A 20,171-nucleotide genomic window follows, 5' to 3' on the forward strand; every position below is an offset into this window, starting at 1 on the left:
TCCATCCACTGTTTTAATGAATGTATTGGGGAGCATACAGATATGAACTACATGTATTCACTCTACCATCAGTGCTCTGCTTATTTCTTGTACCCAAAGTACACCAGAACTCTCCAGTAATGTAGTGGTAAAAAAAAGTAACATCAGTGGACCTGTTGGAGCAGGTCCAGAGGATCATGAAGATAATCAGAGGGCTGGAGCACCCCTCCTATGAAGACTGGCTGAGAGAGTTGGCATTGTTCAGCCTGGAGAAGGGACAGTGCTGGGGACATCAGGCAACTTCCAGTATCTAAACTGGGCCTAAATAAAAGCTGGAGAAGGACTTTTTAGAAGGGCATGCATTGATAGGACAAGTGGGAATGGCTTCAAACTGAAAGAGGGTAGGTTTGGATTAGATCTTAGTAAGAAATTTTTGAGTGTGAGCATGGTGAGGCACTGGCACAAGCTGCCCAGAGAAGCTGTGGATGTCCCAGCCCTGGAAGTGTTCAAGTCCAGACTGAATGGGGTTTGAGCAACCTGACCAAGTGGAAGGTATCCCTGCCCTTGGTAGGGGACTTGCGAGTAGATCACCTTTAAGGTCCCTTTAAACCTGAACTACTCTATGATTCTGCTGCTGGAGAGTATAGACATCTAGAAAAAAGTGACTCAGAGGGAAATGTGTACATTGAAGCAGAATCCACAATTTTTCCTTGAGGCTTTAAAGAACTGAAAAGTAAAGGAGGAAGGGAGAGGAGACAAGATGTTTTTGACATACTTGTCTAGATCATTAGATTGCTTTTCAAAGTTTTTCATCACACGAAGGAGTTGAACATCTTGGCTCAGGAAGCAAGGAGGAAGGAGACCATGAATTCCCAGCTGTAGCCTTTCTTCAAGTGTAAAAGCCATTCCCTGGGAAGAAAAAAGGAAGGCATTCAAATGGCATAATATGCACTACCAGCTAGGATATGCAAGAAGAAAGCAACCAACATCATGCAGCCCCTGTGGGCCTGGAGGCAGTCCTGCCCCACAGGGAGTGTGGGGTCCAGACCACCCAGACCTGCAGCTTCTGGATTAGCTGTCCAACACCACTAATGCTTTAATGACTCACACTCTTTTGCCATCTGAATTTGGTTTATTGCTATAGTGTTTTTACACATATTCTTAGTGTTTCTTTCACTTCATACTCTTTTTATATTATTTCATTACCTCATGCCTACTTGTTTCCATGGCCTTCCTGGAAGCACAGCAATCATACTCCTTTACAAATCATGTAACATGTGTAGAATCATGGAATTGTTTAGGTTGGAAAAGACTTTGAAGTCAAACATCAAGTCCAAGACTTCAAGTCCAACCATTAACCCAGCACTGCCAAGTCCACCACTAAATTATGTCCATAAGCATGACATCTACATGGCTTTTAAATACCTTCAGGTATGTTGACTCCACCATTTCCCTGGGCAGCCTTTTCCAGTGCTTGATGACATTACACATGAAGAAATCTTTCCTAATATCCAATACAAACCCTTCTTGGTGCAACTTGAGACTGTCCCCTCTCATCCTATCAATCACTTGTTACCTGGGAGAAGAGACTGACCCTCCCCTGGCTACAACCACCTTTAGGTGGTTGTAGATAGCAACAAGGCCTCTGAGCCTCCTTTTCTCTAGGATAAACACCCCCAGCTCCCTCAACTGCTCCCCATCAGACTTGTGCTCCAGAACATTCCCCAACTCTGCTGCCCCTTTCTGGACACGCTCCAGGCCGTCAATGTCTATCCTGCAGTGAGGGGCCCAGAACTGAACACAGGATTTGAGGTGTGGCCTCACCAGTGCCAAGCTCAGGACAATCCCTGCCCTGGTCCTGCTGGCCACACCATTGCTCATACAGGCCAGGATGCCATTAGCCTTGCAGGACTCAGCACTTCACTTTGTTGAACCTCATACATTTGCCTTGGACCATCAATCCAGCTAGTGCACATCCCTCTGCAGAGCCTTCCTGCCTCCATCAGATCAACACTCCCACCCAACATGCAAGTGATGAAGATACTGGCAAAAATGTTTGTAAAACTATCAGCAATGCCAGGGAACCTGTGCCAGGACAGAGGGAAGGACCGAAACTAATTTTCCTGTGTGCCAGATCCATGCTTTGTTACATACATGCTGTGACACTCCTTTCATTAGTAAAATGTGCACTAGCGCAAATTAAAAGAGAAAAAAAGTCTTAATATATTTTAGAAAAGTTATTCAGCCTCCAGGATAGCTGAAAACAATCTTTATCTTACAAGCATTCTCATAAGGACTTTTTTCTACTCTGAAACAGGACAGAGTCAAGTATTTTCAAAAACCTTTGCTGTAAGAGCATAGCAGAGAGAAACTGTTCCTCTTCCAGCCAGATGAGAAGTCAGCAGTTGCTTGGGAGGCAGGAGACCAGGATTTTGATGCCAAGCCCAGAAAGAACATTGAGGTCTCCAGGTCATTGTTAAATGTTGTACCCAGGACATTTCTGTTTCTGCCAAGATGCCTGACATTTCTGACCCAAATTTCCTTTCTGGAAAAGACAAACTTTCCCCTGAAAGAGCTTCATAGCAGAACTGGTACATTCCCACAAGATAAAGTTTGAGTTTTTGTAAGTCATAATTCGAATTAAAAAAGAGGCAACAAGTTCTCATCAGAAAACTTGTAATCATCTGCATTCTCCAGGCTGGAGACTTCTAAAGTATCTGCGTCAATATTAGGCTTTACATTGTCAATATTATATCTCAGCAGGGAAAATACAGCTACTGTGAGTGTCAAAGTTTATCTACAATGAATGGGTAAAAAAGATACCATTTCAAACCATTTACTTCCTGAGACCTTTGCACATGGAGGACTGATAATGGGAAATATTTGTTAGTAAATATTCTACTTGCTTGTCTAGAGCAAGTCACATCAAAGATTGTCCAATCAGGGTTCAGACCTGACCCCTGCTCATACCCTAGAACAGAAACAAAGCTAGCAAACACAGTAAACCAGCAGTGGTTACTCTTCTGAAAAGGCAGAAACACAGTATCCTAGCCATTTCTGCATCCAACCACTGAAAATATTCTTGTAATTTTTCAATAGGAAATAAAGTCCTTTCAGTGATTTTCCACAGAATAAAACTGTGAGAAGTTTTAATATTTCATCGAATGATCACACATCCAATACAAGAAAAACTTCTGCATATCAGCTAATTTCTATTCAAAATATTACAAAGATGCCTTACAGAAAGGACAGCCTGAATGACCACTATATTAACCCTTTCTTGTTTTCTGGCTTAGGCTCTGCCTGAATGACATCTCCAACCATCCTGCAAGGCCAGGAGCAGCTCAAACTGCTCCAATAGCTCAAACTGTTTAAACACAGCCACACTTGTGCTGCTAATAGTCCAAGGCTAAGCATGGCAATACTGACATACAACATCTCTAACTCACTGCATTTACTGCAGTTCTGCATTTATCTGAATGAGCCATACCAGTATAAGCATCCTCATACTGAGCAACCGCAAACATGTGTGATGAGGAACTTACTGCTTTCACAATCAGTAAAATCTCCCAAACACCTCTCAGCACAGAGCTGGTCCATCATCCAGTGCCTCTGTGGCAGGGTTGGGAGCGATACAGAAATTGCCAGCTCCAATATTAAGGCTGCTTTCTGAAGTTTCTGTGAAGGCCTAGGAGTAGGACCCCATGGTGGGGTGGTTATATTCACTGAAACAGCACAGCGTGAAATGAATCTGGAAACACATTCTGCCCCAGATCAAAAGCTCAAATTCACTGAGGTATTGCTATGTTTAAGATTAAAGCTTTTAGACTTGGGGTTTTTTTAAGACTGCCTGAAAGCCATATTGTACCTCTCTTTTTCTGGTCTTGAAAGGTCTAATGATTAGATGATGAGCCACAACCTTGCAGAGCTAAAGCCAGGTGCTGCAATTCAATTTCAAATGTATTGGAAATGAGTTGGCATGGAGAGGGCAGATGCTATGTCACTAACCAAAAACAAAGGCAAAAATATCAGCTGCCCACAAGGCTTCATGCTACATAGAGGCAAAGTGAGGGGTTTTGTTCTGAAAAAGGCTTACTGCAAATAACCTCAAATGCTTCTGTTTTCTTACTGCTGACAGCACTAAGTCTGTTACGTGGCAGGTCCCTCTTTGCAGTTCAATCCCATAAAAGCCACTTATTTTGGAAACTGAAGGGTGAAGCCAATTCACAGATAATGATTAGTTTTATCACTGCCTGCACTTTATAGCAGTGAGAAGGGGGTGTTTCACTCAGGGCTGGATACAAGCAGGGGGGATGCTGGCAAGGCTTGTGTTTATAATTTCTCATTATAGACCAGCCTTCTGTAGGTGGGAATAAAGACACAAATGACAGTTCCTATGGTATCAGAAAATTGCTTTTAATGTAATGGGTGCCTAAACAAGGGCTGAATTATTCTTTACTTAGTGTAGAACATCCAGTGTAACTCAGATAATCTCCAGCTCCTGAGCATCTTTTTGGAGCAAAGCCTTGCCTTACTCCATCTGTTATATCCCTGTGCTCTAGAGAGCAATGAGCAGCCACAGCACAGGGAGGGCTGCGGGACTTCTTGGATGGCCAGACAAAGGGGTTCATGCAGTTTATACTGTCCCAGGCCATTGCCCTCTGTGATGCTGCAACTCCAGCTGCAGTTCTCAGGAAACCTTTGGGACCACATACTTCATCCATGCAAGTGAAAGCTGGTTTGGCAGTCTCTGAGCTGAGTAAACAAGTGAACATCTCCAACCCTTTGGCAACAATCCCTGGAACTGGGAACTTCCTAGCCTGACTAGAGCAGAGTGCTGGAAGGGCACACGGGGGAAATGCAGACACAAAGGGATCACCACTGCAAGCTGCAAGAGCAGGTGCAGTTCATCTACTTCTCCTTTATAGGTAGTATGTTAGCAGCCAGGCTAGGGAAGTCCTAATAGTCAGGGAACTTTACAAGCTTATTCTATACAGATTTTTCCTGTAATGTGTTTTCCATACATATTTACACCTGTCCAATTTTATGGTAGGGATGTACTTTGACTATCTGCAAGCAAAAGCTCCTCCCATAAGGGGTCAGCACCAGAAGCTAAACTAATCCCCACTGAGACTGCACATGGGCTGGGGAGCAGAGAGCAACAGCAGAAAACATCCATTTTCTACATGGAGAAAGATTTTCCTACAGAGATCAGATCCTACAGTGACCTCCTTGATGCCAACTGACTTGATGAGCTTCTTTACAGTCCTCCTTCTCAGCTACTCAAGCTTCTCTTTGTGGTGTGGAGGGACTTAGAGGCACTGAACTCCATCCTGGAAAACCTGTATTGAAAATATTTGCAAAAAAAGAGTGAGGGAGGGACATCAGAGGGGAAATTCTTTCTTTTCTCTTTTTAAAAGTCTTGTAACTTCATATTACCTTTAATTTGGATGTATTTGTGCTCTTAGGCTTAGGCAAAACCCAAACTTATGATGCTTTGGGGTATGGGGAAGACATCTCTGAAACCTAGAAAGAAGAATCCCCTCTGTGTCTTCTCAGCAGTTATTGCTGGGCAGACCTTTTGTTGACTGTGATTTACAAACTCTTCTCACAGTGTCTACTCCTCTGAGTTCACAGTCACTAGTTGAAAAATCCTTCAGTCTCAGCCATCTCCTTTGTTACAAAATGATATAATAGTGGATTTCTAATCCTGTCATATTGTTCATCCTTCCTATCCCACAGAGGCTGGGAACACTATTAAAAACTCCAAGACAAAGGTAATTAAGCAACTCAGCTTTCTGTTCCTTTTAGTTCCTGGGGAATCATCTTTAATGAGGTCCTCTAATTCAATTACAATGTAAGTTCCCTTCTATTAATGAGGCTTTACCAATAACTCTTTTGTTTTGTGCAAGTAACTTTTTTTCACTGGATTACATTTCTATTCTTCTCAATGACTTTTGATTTACACCAATGTACGACTGAGCAGAACTGGAACATGATAAAGCCCCTGTGCCAGAGGGACCTGATCCTGCACAGTTTCATCTCACAGAAGTAACCACTTTCCTGGTGAGGATATTCCTGCTGCAAGATGTGACAGGGTCCCAGGCAAAAAGCATCAAAGCTGTGCTGTTCCCACGCGTTGCAGGAGGTTTCCTTCAAAAAATGATACTCATAAGGCAAATGTCCTCAGGGATTTGTTCATTAATCCACAGGAAGAAGTGCAGTGCTAAATTCCTCAAGCTCCGCACTGTGATTTCAGACTGCAGTGGTACAGCTCTATACCAAAGTTAGTAGAGAACTCATTATGATTTCCTGAAGTTTGTCAGCCTCCAGGGCAGCAATTTGTCCTCCATATAAAAAAAATAAATCTATTTGCTAGAGACTTTATGTGTTTTGTCTGCAAATAAGTTTCTGTTGCATTGACAAAAACAGGTTTTTAAAAGATGAATGACACAAAATTCCCCAAAGAACAGCCTGTTTGGCACACTTGCTTCTTCCCACAAAAGCAATGTTACAAAGTTCTAGCCAAGCTAATGGGAATATTTCTTTGGCTTTGTGGAGGAATAGATAAGACTTTTGATTTTGACTGGATTCACAAATGTGTTTATATGCACGATGTGTCTACATACAAGCTTCAGTTTCTTTTGGTAAAGGAGAAAAGTAAAATCACTTCAGGAAGAACAAGACTGATATATACAGGAAAATGCGGTGGCATGGGGAACAAAAACCCCTGAGAAATTATTTGGAGCAATAGAGCAGTGTAGAATCCCAAATGGTGGGGGGCACATGGCGCATGCAAACAACCGAGTAAAAGACCATTCCTGCCTGGATCAGCCTAAATCACGAAGCACTTGCTAGTTTCCCCTCTCATGTAGCAAAATATTGCAGACAAGGGTGGCCTGATGGAGTAAGCAGCAATGAGGACATCAGCTTTTGGGCTGCTGCCAAGCTGTTGGGCAGAACCCTGAGGCAAACCCCAAATTCTCAGTCCCTTAGCAAAAGTATCCCATGTAATCCTGGCACAGAGACTCCGGTGGATTGCCCCTCCTAAATTCAAAGCAAAGGAAGACTCCCTGGTGTCTCCCCTACTTTATTCCCTAAATAATTCCACATCAGTTTTACATCTGCAACCGTCAGAGCTTTGCATGCCAATTAGTGAGTGAAATGAGCTAGTTCATGGTAGAAATGTCTCATAGTCCACATACCTATCTCAGCTAAGGGGGAAGCTATTATTTCTTCTTGTGAGGAAAGGGGGCAGGGTAAAATCAGTTTCTGCAGGCAGTTTGCCAAGCACTGACCCAAATATTTCAGTTACTGTGATGTTGAAGACACACTTTTCTCCCAAATATAATGTTGCCACTAGACAGGAAGAATTCAGCAAAAATGACAATGCTTGCATTCCTAAGCCTGTGAAAACACCATCATCAATTTGAAAGAGCAAGTATGTCAGAGAAGAAAGATCAAGGCAATTCTAAGGTTTAAATATGATCCAAAACATTAAGAAAATACAGTTTTAAAAGCCAGTTTTACAATGTCTGCAAACTTCTCCCACTGTACATGAAACTGATGTTTCATGTGAATTGTGGTTGCATACAATTTGTGCCTGGTGCTACTGAGAATACTAACTTCCTTTTGAGGTCCTTTTTGAGTAAATCACATAAAATCAGACTTGTGCACTTACTGCTTGCACACAAACTGCACCATGCTGCAGGTCTAGAGGGTGGGAGCCTCTCTGCAATTTGTATCTCTTTTGCTACTGCCACCCCAGCAAATTGGGCTGCTCTAAACATAGGCTGCAGCTGGATTACAGCTCATGGATGATTGCTGATGCTGTATTCTGTTAAAAACCACTGAAAAGCACTGCCTTGGCCATACAATTAGCTGCTTCACAAGAAAACAGTTTGAATGGAAGCTGAGTCTGAATGAAACCAAGAGTTGTTTTGTTACTGACTGTACCAGAGTTTTTTCTCCACTGCAGCATTCCCATGTCCTTGTCACTGTCCTCCTTCACATGCTGCTTCTACCAAAGCTCTGTAGAAAGCAACCAAAGCAGCAGCTTCTTGAGCAGTACCAGATGCTCTTTGCACATCCTTGTCTAATCCAGGAGAAGCAGGCTTGGCTCCTGAACCATGGTTTTGATAGCTGTGCAAGGACATCTAATACATGTCAGCTTCAGAATATTTGAGATGTTTACAAAACATTCAGATACCCTCTCAGATAAAGGATTCTAGAGAAAGGCTGTGGGAATCCAGGGCTTCCTTCTGGCTGTCCTGGAGGGCCTGGGACCCTGGCAGGGGGTCAGGAACCTCCCTGTACAGAGCCCCGAGAGACACTGTCTGTGATCTCTGTCCATGGAAAATAGTTTTCAATCTTACAGGATGAATTACAAGCTCTGAGTGTTTGATATGAGTAATAATTAGGTGTGGCACGGGTGCAAAAGTAAAATTTTAGGTTTCTAGATTAGGGGTTCAAAGGGGACAAGATGGAGGAAATTGGGTGTGTCTTGTCCTTTTTCTCCTTCTTCATGCCCTCCATGTTTCCCTGTAGTGTTGGCATTTTTCTATTGGTTTAGGCTGGGGACACACTGTTTAACGTAGATGATAGATATTGGCACATTATTGTAAATATAGCACAGGTAGTTTCTGGTATATAATGTTTGTAACATCCCACTGAGGGGCAGAGCCCCGCACACTGCCCTGCAGGACAGACCTGCGGCAGGGCAGCAGAACATTAAGTTAGAGATAAGCAAGAATAAACAACCTTGACAACAGCACAGACGAATTATGGCTTCTTCTTTGGCAACGGGGCAGAAAGACAGAGACTTTCTACAATCTCGGAATCACCAATACCCACAGATTCCGACAAAAGGCAATTTTGCCTTTTAAAAATCAGGAACAAGAGAAACAGACAAGCTCTAGCTAAGAAATTTGCCATCTTAGTAAATGAAACACACTAGAAAAGACACCCTGAGCTCTCCTTTCATGATGCAACCACCACTCTAAACACACAGGTAAACACAGAACACCCCACAGGAAATCTGTGTGAGTCTACATTTCCTGTTTGAGTAATCTGTACAACTTTTGTTTTTCCCTTGCTGCTTCTGCAGTCCTGCATGGCCTGGTGGACTGAAGGACACTGATGGACTTCAACCCAGGCAGCTTGTGCTGGGGCTCAACAGAGAAACCATCCCCAGGGCAGTGCCCATTGGCACTGGAACACACCAGAGGCATACAGCAATCAAGAGTGTCCAGCTTCCCTTTGGAAATCTTTGTGCAGTCCTCATTTGGCAGCTCACCTTGGAGTTTCGCTGTGCTCTGTGCCATGCTGATATTTTTCTTCCCACTTCTCCGCCTTCCAGGGATTCAACCCTCCAGTGGTTTTATCTCTCAAGGCATTAAGCAAGTTGCTTTCCTCTCTTTCCTCCAGCATTTCTACAGCTGCATTTCACAAAACCCCTTTTTAAGACTGACAGGTAGCTAAAGGTATATATATGCACACACACAAATATGTGTTTGTGTGTGTGTGCGTGTATACATATATACAAACCCTTTGCCCCAGTGCATGTCCTTTTCCAATCCAGACTCCAGCCAGTCCCAAAATGATCTCCATTCGGACCTCAGGGGTCTATCTCTTTGCCAAACACATGTTTTTCCTAAGCACACATGGGCCATCTAACTGTCCAAACTACTTTTGGCACCACCAGGAGAGTAGCTGGCCTATCATGACTACCCTATGACCCGTCCCCTTGTTCCCCTTGTCTGAATACTTTACTTCAAAATTTTTATTCCTTTTAATGCATAGAGGAAAAAGGAAGATGCATGAAGTGCTCACATACATGCAGTCTGACCCTCTGTCTCCAGTTCTCATCACCTCTGTGTGCACTCTCCCTGCTTTGTTTACTGCCAACTCGATGTGAGCTGTTGCTAAATCCTATGCAGCTGAATGCTCAGCACTTGGCACACTTGGTGCTGACACCGAAGCATCTGGGCTGCAATTCCTACAGAAACACAATACAAAATGATGCATCCTTTCTATCAAACTTACCCTTCAGAACCTCTAAATATTCTTCCAATTATACAGCCCTTTTATTTTCTATTTTCTTTGCTCCTCAAAATTTCAGTTCTATTGTTTCCATATGGTGTGAGTACACTATGTCCAAATATTCCAGGTGACAAAATACCACTAATTTCATACCAGTGCTTTAATTTTTATCACTTTCTCAAGACTGAGCTTAACCACTTCAAGTTTCAAAAGCACACACTGCTCTATAAACTATAAATCAAATACCTAATAAAGTTCCTGAGATTTTTTAAAAAGAAAGTTCAAAAATGAAACTCCCATCCTCCTCTTCCGACTGTTTTTAATAATCGACAGTATGAAATAAGTTATCCAAGTTCAGAATGAAAAAAAAAAAAGAGAAACCACAATTACTCTGAGATGAAATTTGAAGATTAAACCCCTTTTGATTCCTTGAGCTCGCTGACAAACATTTCTGTGGGACAGCAATTGCAGCAAGATGTTATGAAATATTTATGTCAGTTTGTAACATGCGTGACCACATGTTGGTCAAGACAGCTGAACTGTTCATTATTGCTAGGAAGCTGTAAATCACCCCTCTGGCAAACCTTCACATGAGTTTCGAAAGAATTTGGTTCTGTTCTTGATCCCATTAGATGCTATAGCTTGAAATGCAAACAATATTATTGTTGGCATGGCTGCTGCCTGTCCACCTCGGCTCAATTACTCCAGCCTGTCCTAGCTGAAACAAGTATTGTCTGAGGCCAAAGCAGTGGCTTCCTTCCTCCAGCAGAACATCCATTCCTCCGTACCCAAAACAATTTGGCTAAATGACACAAAGATGAAGTGTGACTGCAGTAAGGGTAACAAACAGTCCAGGTTCTCTGAACAAACAAGTGTTATCCCCAAATATGGGTGATCAGGTAAAGATTATGGTTAAAGCATTGATTTCACTCATGCACCTCAGTCAGGAGACACCAATCAAATCTCCAAACCTGCTATTCAAAGTGGAGTTTCTACTTAATAATAGATGCCTTGCTAAAAAGGGATGTTACAGAGTGGGAACCATTTGAGGCAGAGCCAGAGTCTGCAAATACTGGGAATGCTGACATGATTTTCACTCATGGCCTGCCATGAAAGGCCTGTAGGCAGGGCATATCTTTGGGAATAGACCCCTCAAACTCAGGTTTGAGGCCAAGGGTTTGATTCTCCTCTGCCTGGCATCACAGTAATGCAGCAACATCAGAGTAAAGCAAATGTAAAATGACTTTTAACTTCTCAGTGTTTGAAATAAGTGAAGGTCTGGATAGACAGAGCTGAAAAGTTGGATGGAGACCTTATATTGACTTTAAAAATAAAAAGGGCACTTATAGGAAGGATGGGGACAGACTTTTTAGTAGGGCCTGTTATGATAGGAGAAGAGTTAGTAATTTTAAACTGAAAGAGGGTAGGTTTAGACTGGATATAAGGAAGACTTATTTTAGAATAATATTAATGTTTTTTTACAACAGCATGTAGTGATGGGACAAGGGGGAATGGCTTTAAACTGAAAGAAGGCAGGTTTAGATTGGATACTAGGAAGAAATTATTTCCTGTGAGGGTGGTAAGACACTGCGAGAGATTCCCAGAGAAGCTGTGGATTCCCCATCCCTGAAAATGTTCAAGGTCACTTTGGATAGGGCTTTGAGCAATCTGGTTTAGTGGGTAACATCCTAACCCATGACAGGGGATTGGAACTAGATGACCTTTAAGGTCCCCTCCAACCCAACCCAAAATCTGTGTTCTGGGGAAAAAAAGGCTACAATTCACCATCAGTATGATTTTGGCAGTTGTCAATGGCTATGTGGAGTTTTAGCATATCCAGCATCTTCCTCCTGGGCCTGAAACTCAGATGTAAGAAGTTATCACACTATCTATAAAATTGGAGTGAGGGAGCACTCCTGAAGTTGTAGGTTGCCATTATGTTTAGCATCGAACAAAACCTAACAAGTCACACTCTGCTTTGTTATTCCTCACAATAAAAGTATGGCTGTCAGAGTATGTGTCCATATTGCATGTCTTTTGTGTGTTTACAAAAGCTTTGTCCTCTGTCCCATCAGTGCACAGAAGTGCTGACTTTTCCATGTCAGTCATTAACCAGCATCACTTTCTGCCAGTGTGTCTGCCTTGCTGCCACACAGCAGCATTCTTTCCAAACCCAGGAGCAGAGGTTGGCAGTTTTGGCTGATTGATCCATTACTGATTTTGGTGAACTAAGGATTCTCTTGGAGGGAAGTCCTGAAGCTGAGCAGCACTCCAGGGAGTAATTGAACAGTTATTTAAGAATGTGGATACAACTGCATCAACAGCCTCTCCATTAAATAAAAGGCATAGGCTGGACAAAAGCCCATGAGCCAGCAATATGGAATCTCAGTCCTGATACTGGCATGGGCAAACATAGGATTTTTTGGTGCAGCTCTCTAATAGTACACAATGGTCAGGAGGAAGCCAGTGGGATACTTCAGCCCCCACAGCAGGTTCAGCACTGCCCCAGGAGCTGACTCGGTCTTTCCAGAGCTCAAGGGGAGTTCCCAGTAACTTGGACACGAGCATTTTCAAGCTCAAGTACATTTCCATTCATAGGGCAGTTTCTACTGTTTTGGTACAACACAGATGTAGCAGGCCTCTTCTGTCCTCTCTCTCCTTTCTGATTTTCTTTCACAGAAAATGCAAAGAAGTTATATGGCAGAGGTGATAATGAATGCCAAATTATCTCATGGCTGTTGCTATTTCCAGGATGTATCACTCAGAGCTTTCAAGAATGTCACTGAACATTTGGTTTGGGCTGCAGTACTGAGACACTGTCATTGTATTTCCTCTGATGACTTCCTGAAGCAAGGTTTTTGTTTTTTCTAGCTGATAGCAGATATATGTGTGCCAGAAGGTAAGGAAATGAACGCCATTACTGCCAAACCTGTGGGATGAACCTGACTGCTGCTTCAGCACACAATTAAAATTGAAGTAAAAGTTGATTATTTTCACAGTTATTAGTAACTTGTTATTAGTACTTTCAAGATAGCATTCTGTGTACAAATAATGTCAGCAATAATGAAAGATAAACCTATAGACAGTTCCTACACATTTATTGCTCTAGGCTGTGTTAGGTAATTTGGTACACCCTGATTTAAAGATCACAAAATCACTCCTGCTGGCACACAGCGGTGACCTGATCCCTTTGGGACATTGGCTGTTGTTAGTTCACCAGCCTCCAATGTATTTCAGCCCTCAATGTTAAACCTTGCTTTTTAAATAAATCAATTTCTCAAGTTGCTTCCAACCCATACTAAGATTTAGTGGACTGAGCCCTTGGAGACAGATTGAATTGTGGCTTAGAGCTTGGTCTCTGAACCACTGCAATGTCTGGTGTGCTGAGACAGGGCACATACCACATCCCAAAGCAAACCGTGTGCAAGCTTCCTATACATTGTCAAAGATATCTAGCTCTGGAAGAAGCTTTCAGAAAATGTCAAGAAGATCCTGGGTGTGACCTTCTGGAAATAACCAAAAGCCTTTCCCTTCAGCAACAGCAACCCTAACAATTGAAATAACCTTTTATTCCTAAAGCCCTATCAACTCAGCTCTTCAAAAACACAAAGCACAACAGAGAGCTTAACCACAGATGGAGTCTGGACTCCACAAAGGAAAGAGGGTGGTGTCTCCATCTCTGAGTCCCAAGATGACAATCAGTGATATTGTCTAAAGATGAGCAGTTGCTTTTCTAACGACAAAAGCACTGAGTTAAACCTTCTTCTAGAACAAATTTAAAAAATTAAATCTTTAAAACCAATTTAGAATTTTTTTCTGAAAGCCATCTCTTCTGCCCAAAGCTTGCAGATTTGTTCTGAGCCTAATGCAGGCCTTGACTCAGCAGCAGACTAGGGTGGAAATTATGAAGCTGACATTTAGGCCTGGCAAAATCAAACCCTGCATGTACTGAAACAGAAAGCAAAGTGGGATAAACTTCCTTTGTTCCTTAGCCAGAGAGTTTGGCTTAGCACTTAGCCTAACCCTTCTTCCCAACTTAAGAGGAACTGGATTCCAGTGGTAAAACCCTGGCTCCACAGCAAAACTCAAGTTGAATCCAGAGCAGATCTGATAAATCTTTGGAATTTTTCTGCTAGACAAAAACATAAATGTAAACAATGACAATTACTACATTATTATTAAAAAATAAAGCCTCCTTTAAGTGAAGTTGAAGCAATGGCAAGACATATCATACTAAATCTGCAAGGTCCTGTGAGGAGGAGGGAGTAGGATTCAGTGATCCTTATGGGTCACTTCCAGCCAGAGATACTATATGATTTTGTGATCTTACAGACTTAAGGTTTTCAAACTAAATGTAATTTCTGTAGCAAAATAAATGTTGTATTACTAAGTTACGTGTCTAGGAAGAAAATCTCATGCTTTTTCATTTATGTAGAAACAACAGAGCCAAATTCAGTATCAGGCACTGGATGTAACAAATGCCAATGAAGTGCACTCTTTCAAACATAAATATTTTAATTTCTGTTATTCTGAAATGCCCTCAACTTAGTGTCTTTGGATTTGAATTTAGCTACCAGGTACAATATTTTCTCTCCATTTGGGCTAGTCACAAAGTTGGAAAACCCATTTATATTTGATGAAGGAAAACTGGTTTTCTTTCACCATTCTTTTACCAAGAAAATGAATCAAAATTAAAATCCATTTAGTCAAAATGAAAAATAAAAGTGAAAATGAAGTTTCATTTTCTTAATCAAAAGAGTGCTACTTTACAGGTGTATTTAGGTACTTGTAGATGCATAAATATACCTACTTGAAATATCAAAGACTTATTAATAAAATATGTCTCTAATCTGCATTGTGTTCAGATCCCGGAGATTTAATATAGCTCTGCCTAAATACTTCTACAAGTCCTACTGGAACGATAGTACGAAACAATGTATTCTCTATTGGCTGTATTTTATTTATTCATAAACTAGATTTTCTCATAACATTATCCTGTGAGGCTGCGTATACACACACACACACACACACACACACACACACACACACACACACACAAACACACACACACAAAAAAAGAAGCTATAAAAAATTATTTAAAAGAGACCTCACCAAAATGTAGACAAGCTTATCTGGCTGCTCAAATAAAAACAAAGTCTTGGGGCTGTCTTCTAATAACAAGAACTTGCTTACACCATGCATGTGCATAAGCATTGCCAGCCAAGGAGAAAGAACATTAGGGAAAATAAAGACAAAATACAGAATTAGGTTTCCTTCTTGTTACAGGTCAGACCTCAGTGAGCCAGTATTCCCCTCCAGATAATTTACTCCAGAAGGATGCTGCTTCTGCACCACAGTGCTGTAACTCATGAGTTGCTTTTGCTACGGGGGTTCATTTTGTTGAGGGGACTACATGACTTTTTCTAGATGTGTAGTTTGTTGGACAACCAAGTTCCTCACCTTCTAATTTTGAGACTTCTTCTGCAATTTCTAAGGCTTAGAACATCCCAGCTTATTAAAAGGATGTGCACATCCATGGTATTGATAATTTTTTTAATGAGTCCAGAATCAGTAGGAGGTTAGTGTCCCTAACAAAAGCACTAAAAAATGGCGTTTTGGGAAAGCTTCTACCAGTTGATTTCTTCTATTTAACAATGAACAAACAAAAAGAAAAAAAAAAAGTTAAAAGTGAATACATAGCACATTTTTTACATTGAGCCAGGTAAATTAATATTTTCTGTTGATTTTATTTTTATTTGCTTTTTTTTTTTTTCCTTAATTTAGAGGAAGAGAAAAAAATGATGTGCAGGTATTCAATTATACCGAGGAGGCAGACATACTCTGTTAGTGTAGTTTTGCCAGCAAACATTTGATTGCTTGGAGCTTTCTTTAGAGCCTGGAGCAGAGCCAGGTGGTGACTAGTGGTGGCACTGAAAGAAGAGGAACACGGTGGAAGTCAGTCGCCAGAAGAGACCTTTTTCGCTTGTGCTTTGCCAAGTTGCTTGACAACATGGCTGATGGAAACAGCTTCTTTTCATCAGTTACAATGCGATTCTTTCAGGCTCTTTCTCAGCTCAGCCTTATTGTCAGCCCTGTACACAGCCCAGGGCCGAGTTTTGCAATGAAGTCACCATAGAAATGACATGATGAGCATGTACTGACCTCCCAACTGTGTTTCCTGGTCCTGAAATAAATTTGAGCTCAGTTATTACGGCGCCTCTGATTTAATAATTGGCTTTTGGGAGACACTCAAATGCTTCAAATGGAATCTTTTCTTAAGGTCAAACCCTGTCTCTTATTGTAGCCTATGGGAATTCTGCCATTGGACTTTAATGAGACAACAATTTGGCCATTAATCCATGAAAATTTGCTACTCTGGTTCACACTGCCCTCCCATTTAGGACCCTGTTGTTCAATTCGCTCTGAACCAGCTTGTTTTCACTTTCAAGATAATTGTGCAGACTAAAGAGTAATTCAAACAACAAATTCAGCAAGAGCAGGCATTAGCTGCATTAACTGTATGGCTGCTGGCTGGACACTGTTAAACCCCACTGCAGAATCCTCCTGAACCTGCTAACAGTCACTAAGTCACTGAATAATAATTTCAACAAAAAGACAATAAAAGCACCATGAACAAGGAGTTTCTATGGTGCACAGCCTAGGACCATAAATATCTTTCACCTCTGAGAGAGAGGAGCCAATTCTTTAGGTCAAGAAACATCAAGGATCAAATTCTCTCTAGTTGTGTATGAGCGTTCACATTACTGGGTGTGTACCTTAGCACACACCTTCCAAACTGCCTCTTGCACACCAGCTGACTTCTGTAAGCTTCTGTCTATCACAACGTATTGCATTTTTGTAGTCTTGTTTGAGTCATAGGTCTCTGATAATCTTCAAGAAAGATACAAATGTTCTTTTAGGAATGTTGTACAGTGCTGTTCAGCAGCTGTGCACTTGTGTTCCTAAACAGTCTTCACAGATTTGCTTAGAAGCAATTCATGGACTCCTGGGCCTCACAGATTAAACACCAGTGGTACATAAAATACTGCAGATTTTTAGAGGTGACCAAGATCACAGTAACTACCACTAATTTCAAGTCAGTTAGATAATTTTTCCTACCTTGGCAATTGCTCATCACTCTTGTTCACAGCTAATTTTAAGTCATACTCCTGGACTTCATTCCTACAGCATTTTGCAGCACCTAGAGAAATGCTGTTATAAATACAATGGCAGATTTTTTTTCTCTGTGTGGAAGAGGGTTGAATAAAAGAATATCCGTTTTTCTGTGTCTCTGGTTAATAAAACATAGCATTTCTCTCCTGTTGTCTCTCACCGATCCTGTTTAAGTGGTCTGGCACGCTCTGAAAATGCACAAGGGTTCTATTATGTACAGCAGTAGGTACAGCAGGTTTCACTGGACTGTAACTGATTTGTTTCAGATGAAGGGATGCTGTTAACCACCACTGTGAATATAATTGCTTAGTTGATTTCCACATTCTTGTCATTGTTGGCCTAGCTACTGCAAGAACAAGCTGGTGAGGAATTCCCTACTGCTGGTTAAAAAAAGAAAAGAAAAAAAAAGGAAGTCTTCAGGTCAAACCAGGAGTTCATCCAGACATGCCCACACCAGAGGCAATACAAATACGCCTTTTCACCACTTCACTGGTTTTCCTTTGCTCCTTCTTTAGACCAAAACCAACTCCGGAAGGAAAGATCCTCCAGGTGAAGAAGGAAAGGACCTGTGCCTTTGGTCAGAATATAGAGGTGCTACCTCTAAGCTCGGGGATGAACATTATCTGATTCCTTCTGTGACACGTGGCAGGGAGCTCAGAAGCCATTAGCAGACTTTCAGTGCTGGATGTTGCTTGCAGTCTGACCTTACACAAAGCACAACTCTGCTCCTGATGTGTTGCCTCTGTAGCATGTTCTGTGTTATGAAGTTTGTGGGAAAGCTTCCAGATTTAGCTGAAACCAGAGCTGAGTGCTTCCATCAGAGCACAAAGAGAAGACATAGTTAATTTATCACCCTGGGTCTTAGTGGTTCTGGATTTGGTTCCTTCCCCTCTCACAGCTTCAGACCAGAGAGTTTCCACCGTGGAGCTTGGTAGCACCTGCAGCCTCCAAGGAAGACTGATACCTGCCTGTGCCAGACATACAACCATGGGATCCATGGGCTATGATCTAAAGGCTGTTGAGCAGCATAGCACTAGGAGTGGGAATGTTACAGGGAAGCTATTTGCAAAGGTGTAACTGGAGAAATCTGGTAGTCCATGGGTCCTGGGTATTCAGGAGACCTTAACATCTCTCTATTGCCAAATCCCACTATATTTTCAATCTACATTCTTTGGATTTTTGTTAACTTCATCTCTCCCATGGAAAACTCACCTCACATCCTTCCTTCTCTGACACTCTTTTCAAAGCAGCAGAAATGAAGGCCTTTTGTTTTTACAGAGGCTTTTGGACATGCTTTTTCCCTCCATCTGACATGTAATGTCATGTGCACACATAATTCTCTATAGACTGACACTCCTAAGTTTGCTTTCCTACCATTTAGCTTATCACCTTAATCACTATTATCTAAATATGGGATGTATCATATTATTAATTTCTCAGTAAAACTCCTTGGAAAATAAGGTAGACATACTATCATTTCTAGCCTTTTGAACGTTTTACTTGGTTTAAGTAATTAACAAACATAAATTATCCTTATGAAAAAAACAAACCAAACCAGAAAACCACTGTGGTAAGACTCAGCTCTTTACAGAAACATCTCGGCAGCATTAAGTATTGACAGCTATGCCTGCAAGCTTTGCTTACCAGCAGCACAGACGCATAAGCTCAATGCACTCCAGGTACCAGGAGAGGACTGTGACTTGCAGACTGACTGAAAGAAAAGCAGCCTAATTCTTTTAAATAAATGCAAAGGTGTTGTTCTGGACTATGAACAAACTCTCAAAAACATTCATATTAGAATAGCCCTTGTCATGCATCACAGCCTTAGGGTCCAAAGCACATTGTAAAAAAAGATACAGGAGATCAAAACAAAGTAATGAAAAAAGGTGGTCTCTGTCCCAAAGACATGACTGGTACAGAGAGGCAGGAGACAGCAGAGGAGCAGCACTGATTAGCATGATGAGCTTCATCCTCAGCACAAGCCTCGCAGCGCTCTCAGCACGCCCACTGCCAAGTCAGTAAGTCAGCTCAAAAATATTTGTTATGTTAAAATAATCCTCTGTGCAAGTCATTTTAGTGTAGGATGACATTCGTCTCAGAGGTAAAACACAAAGGATCTTTGGCCGAATTATTGTGAGTGACACGAAGAAAAACCCCTCGCCATAGGACACCGATTTATTGCCTATGGCCCCATTGAAATGTCTGCATAGAAAATCAGGCTACTCCCATCGAGCTGCATGACACCCAGCTGGGCATGCCGTGCAAATGAGGAGCTCACAGTGCCAGCTTTGGCAGTCACCAGGCCTGCTGAGGACAGACGTGGCTAAGCAGGACAATCATCCTATAGCCTAACACAGTCAAGGGGTGCTTCCTTGGAGGGACAACATTGGACAGACCCTATGGATCTATACAGCAGAGTGGAAAAGAGAGTATGTTGTTCTTTATAGATGCAAGGAAGACTGAGGAAGAGATGCTCCAGATTTCTGTCTTGCTTCACGTAATTGGGATGCATTACCAGCTGCAGGAGGTATGTAACCAGCATAAATTACTGCATCATTAGGTACCTAATAGGCAACTCTTGCTCTTAGAATTAATTGGGTGAGCCAGGAAGGGCAGAATAAAAGTAGACAATGACACTGTATGAGATGTTTTCCTTCTAATACCATTCAGTAGCAGCATTAGACCACCCCCATCTGAAGGCTGTTAGGTAAAGTTTTGGGATGGCACTACAGCAAAGAGTACAGATGGCTCCTGGTAATATTCTGTCACCAGGGACCTTGTATTGAGTTCTATTACATTCTTTCACATATTTTGTGAATACATGACTGATCCTACAAATCTGACTTGTAGTAAATTAGAAGTTAAAAGATTAACTAATTTTCCCAATAGCTCACTTCTCATATACATTTTATTGCAAACACAAAGGCATTTCAGCTTTCTGGCACTGCTGCCAAGCAAATTCACAAGTTTAATTTCAT

At 41.7% G+C, this 20,171-nt stretch overlaps 1 protein-coding gene across 5 annotated transcripts in view; it reads right to left on the minus strand.

Annotated features, from left to right (window-relative positions):
- Window positions 1-20,171, minus strand: part of ME3 (malic enzyme 3) — a 117,252-nt gene that overhangs the window by 52,441 nt on the left and 44,640 nt on the right. For all 5 annotated transcript variants that reach the window (XM_072926881.1, XM_072926867.1, XM_072926861.1 and 2 more), the window contains one exon: window positions 755-888. In XM_072926881.1, the coding sequence (XP_072782982.1) occupies window positions 755-885 (131 nt within the window). In that variant the 5' untranslated portion in view covers window positions 886-888. The remainder of the gene's footprint in view (window positions 1-754; window positions 889-20,171) is intronic.

Source organism: Taeniopygia guttata, chromosome 1 (genome assembly GCF_048771995.1).
Source record: "Taeniopygia guttata chromosome 1, bTaeGut7.mat, whole genome shotgun sequence".
Taxonomy (NCBI): domain Eukaryota; kingdom Metazoa; phylum Chordata; class Aves; order Passeriformes; family Estrildidae; genus Taeniopygia; species Taeniopygia guttata.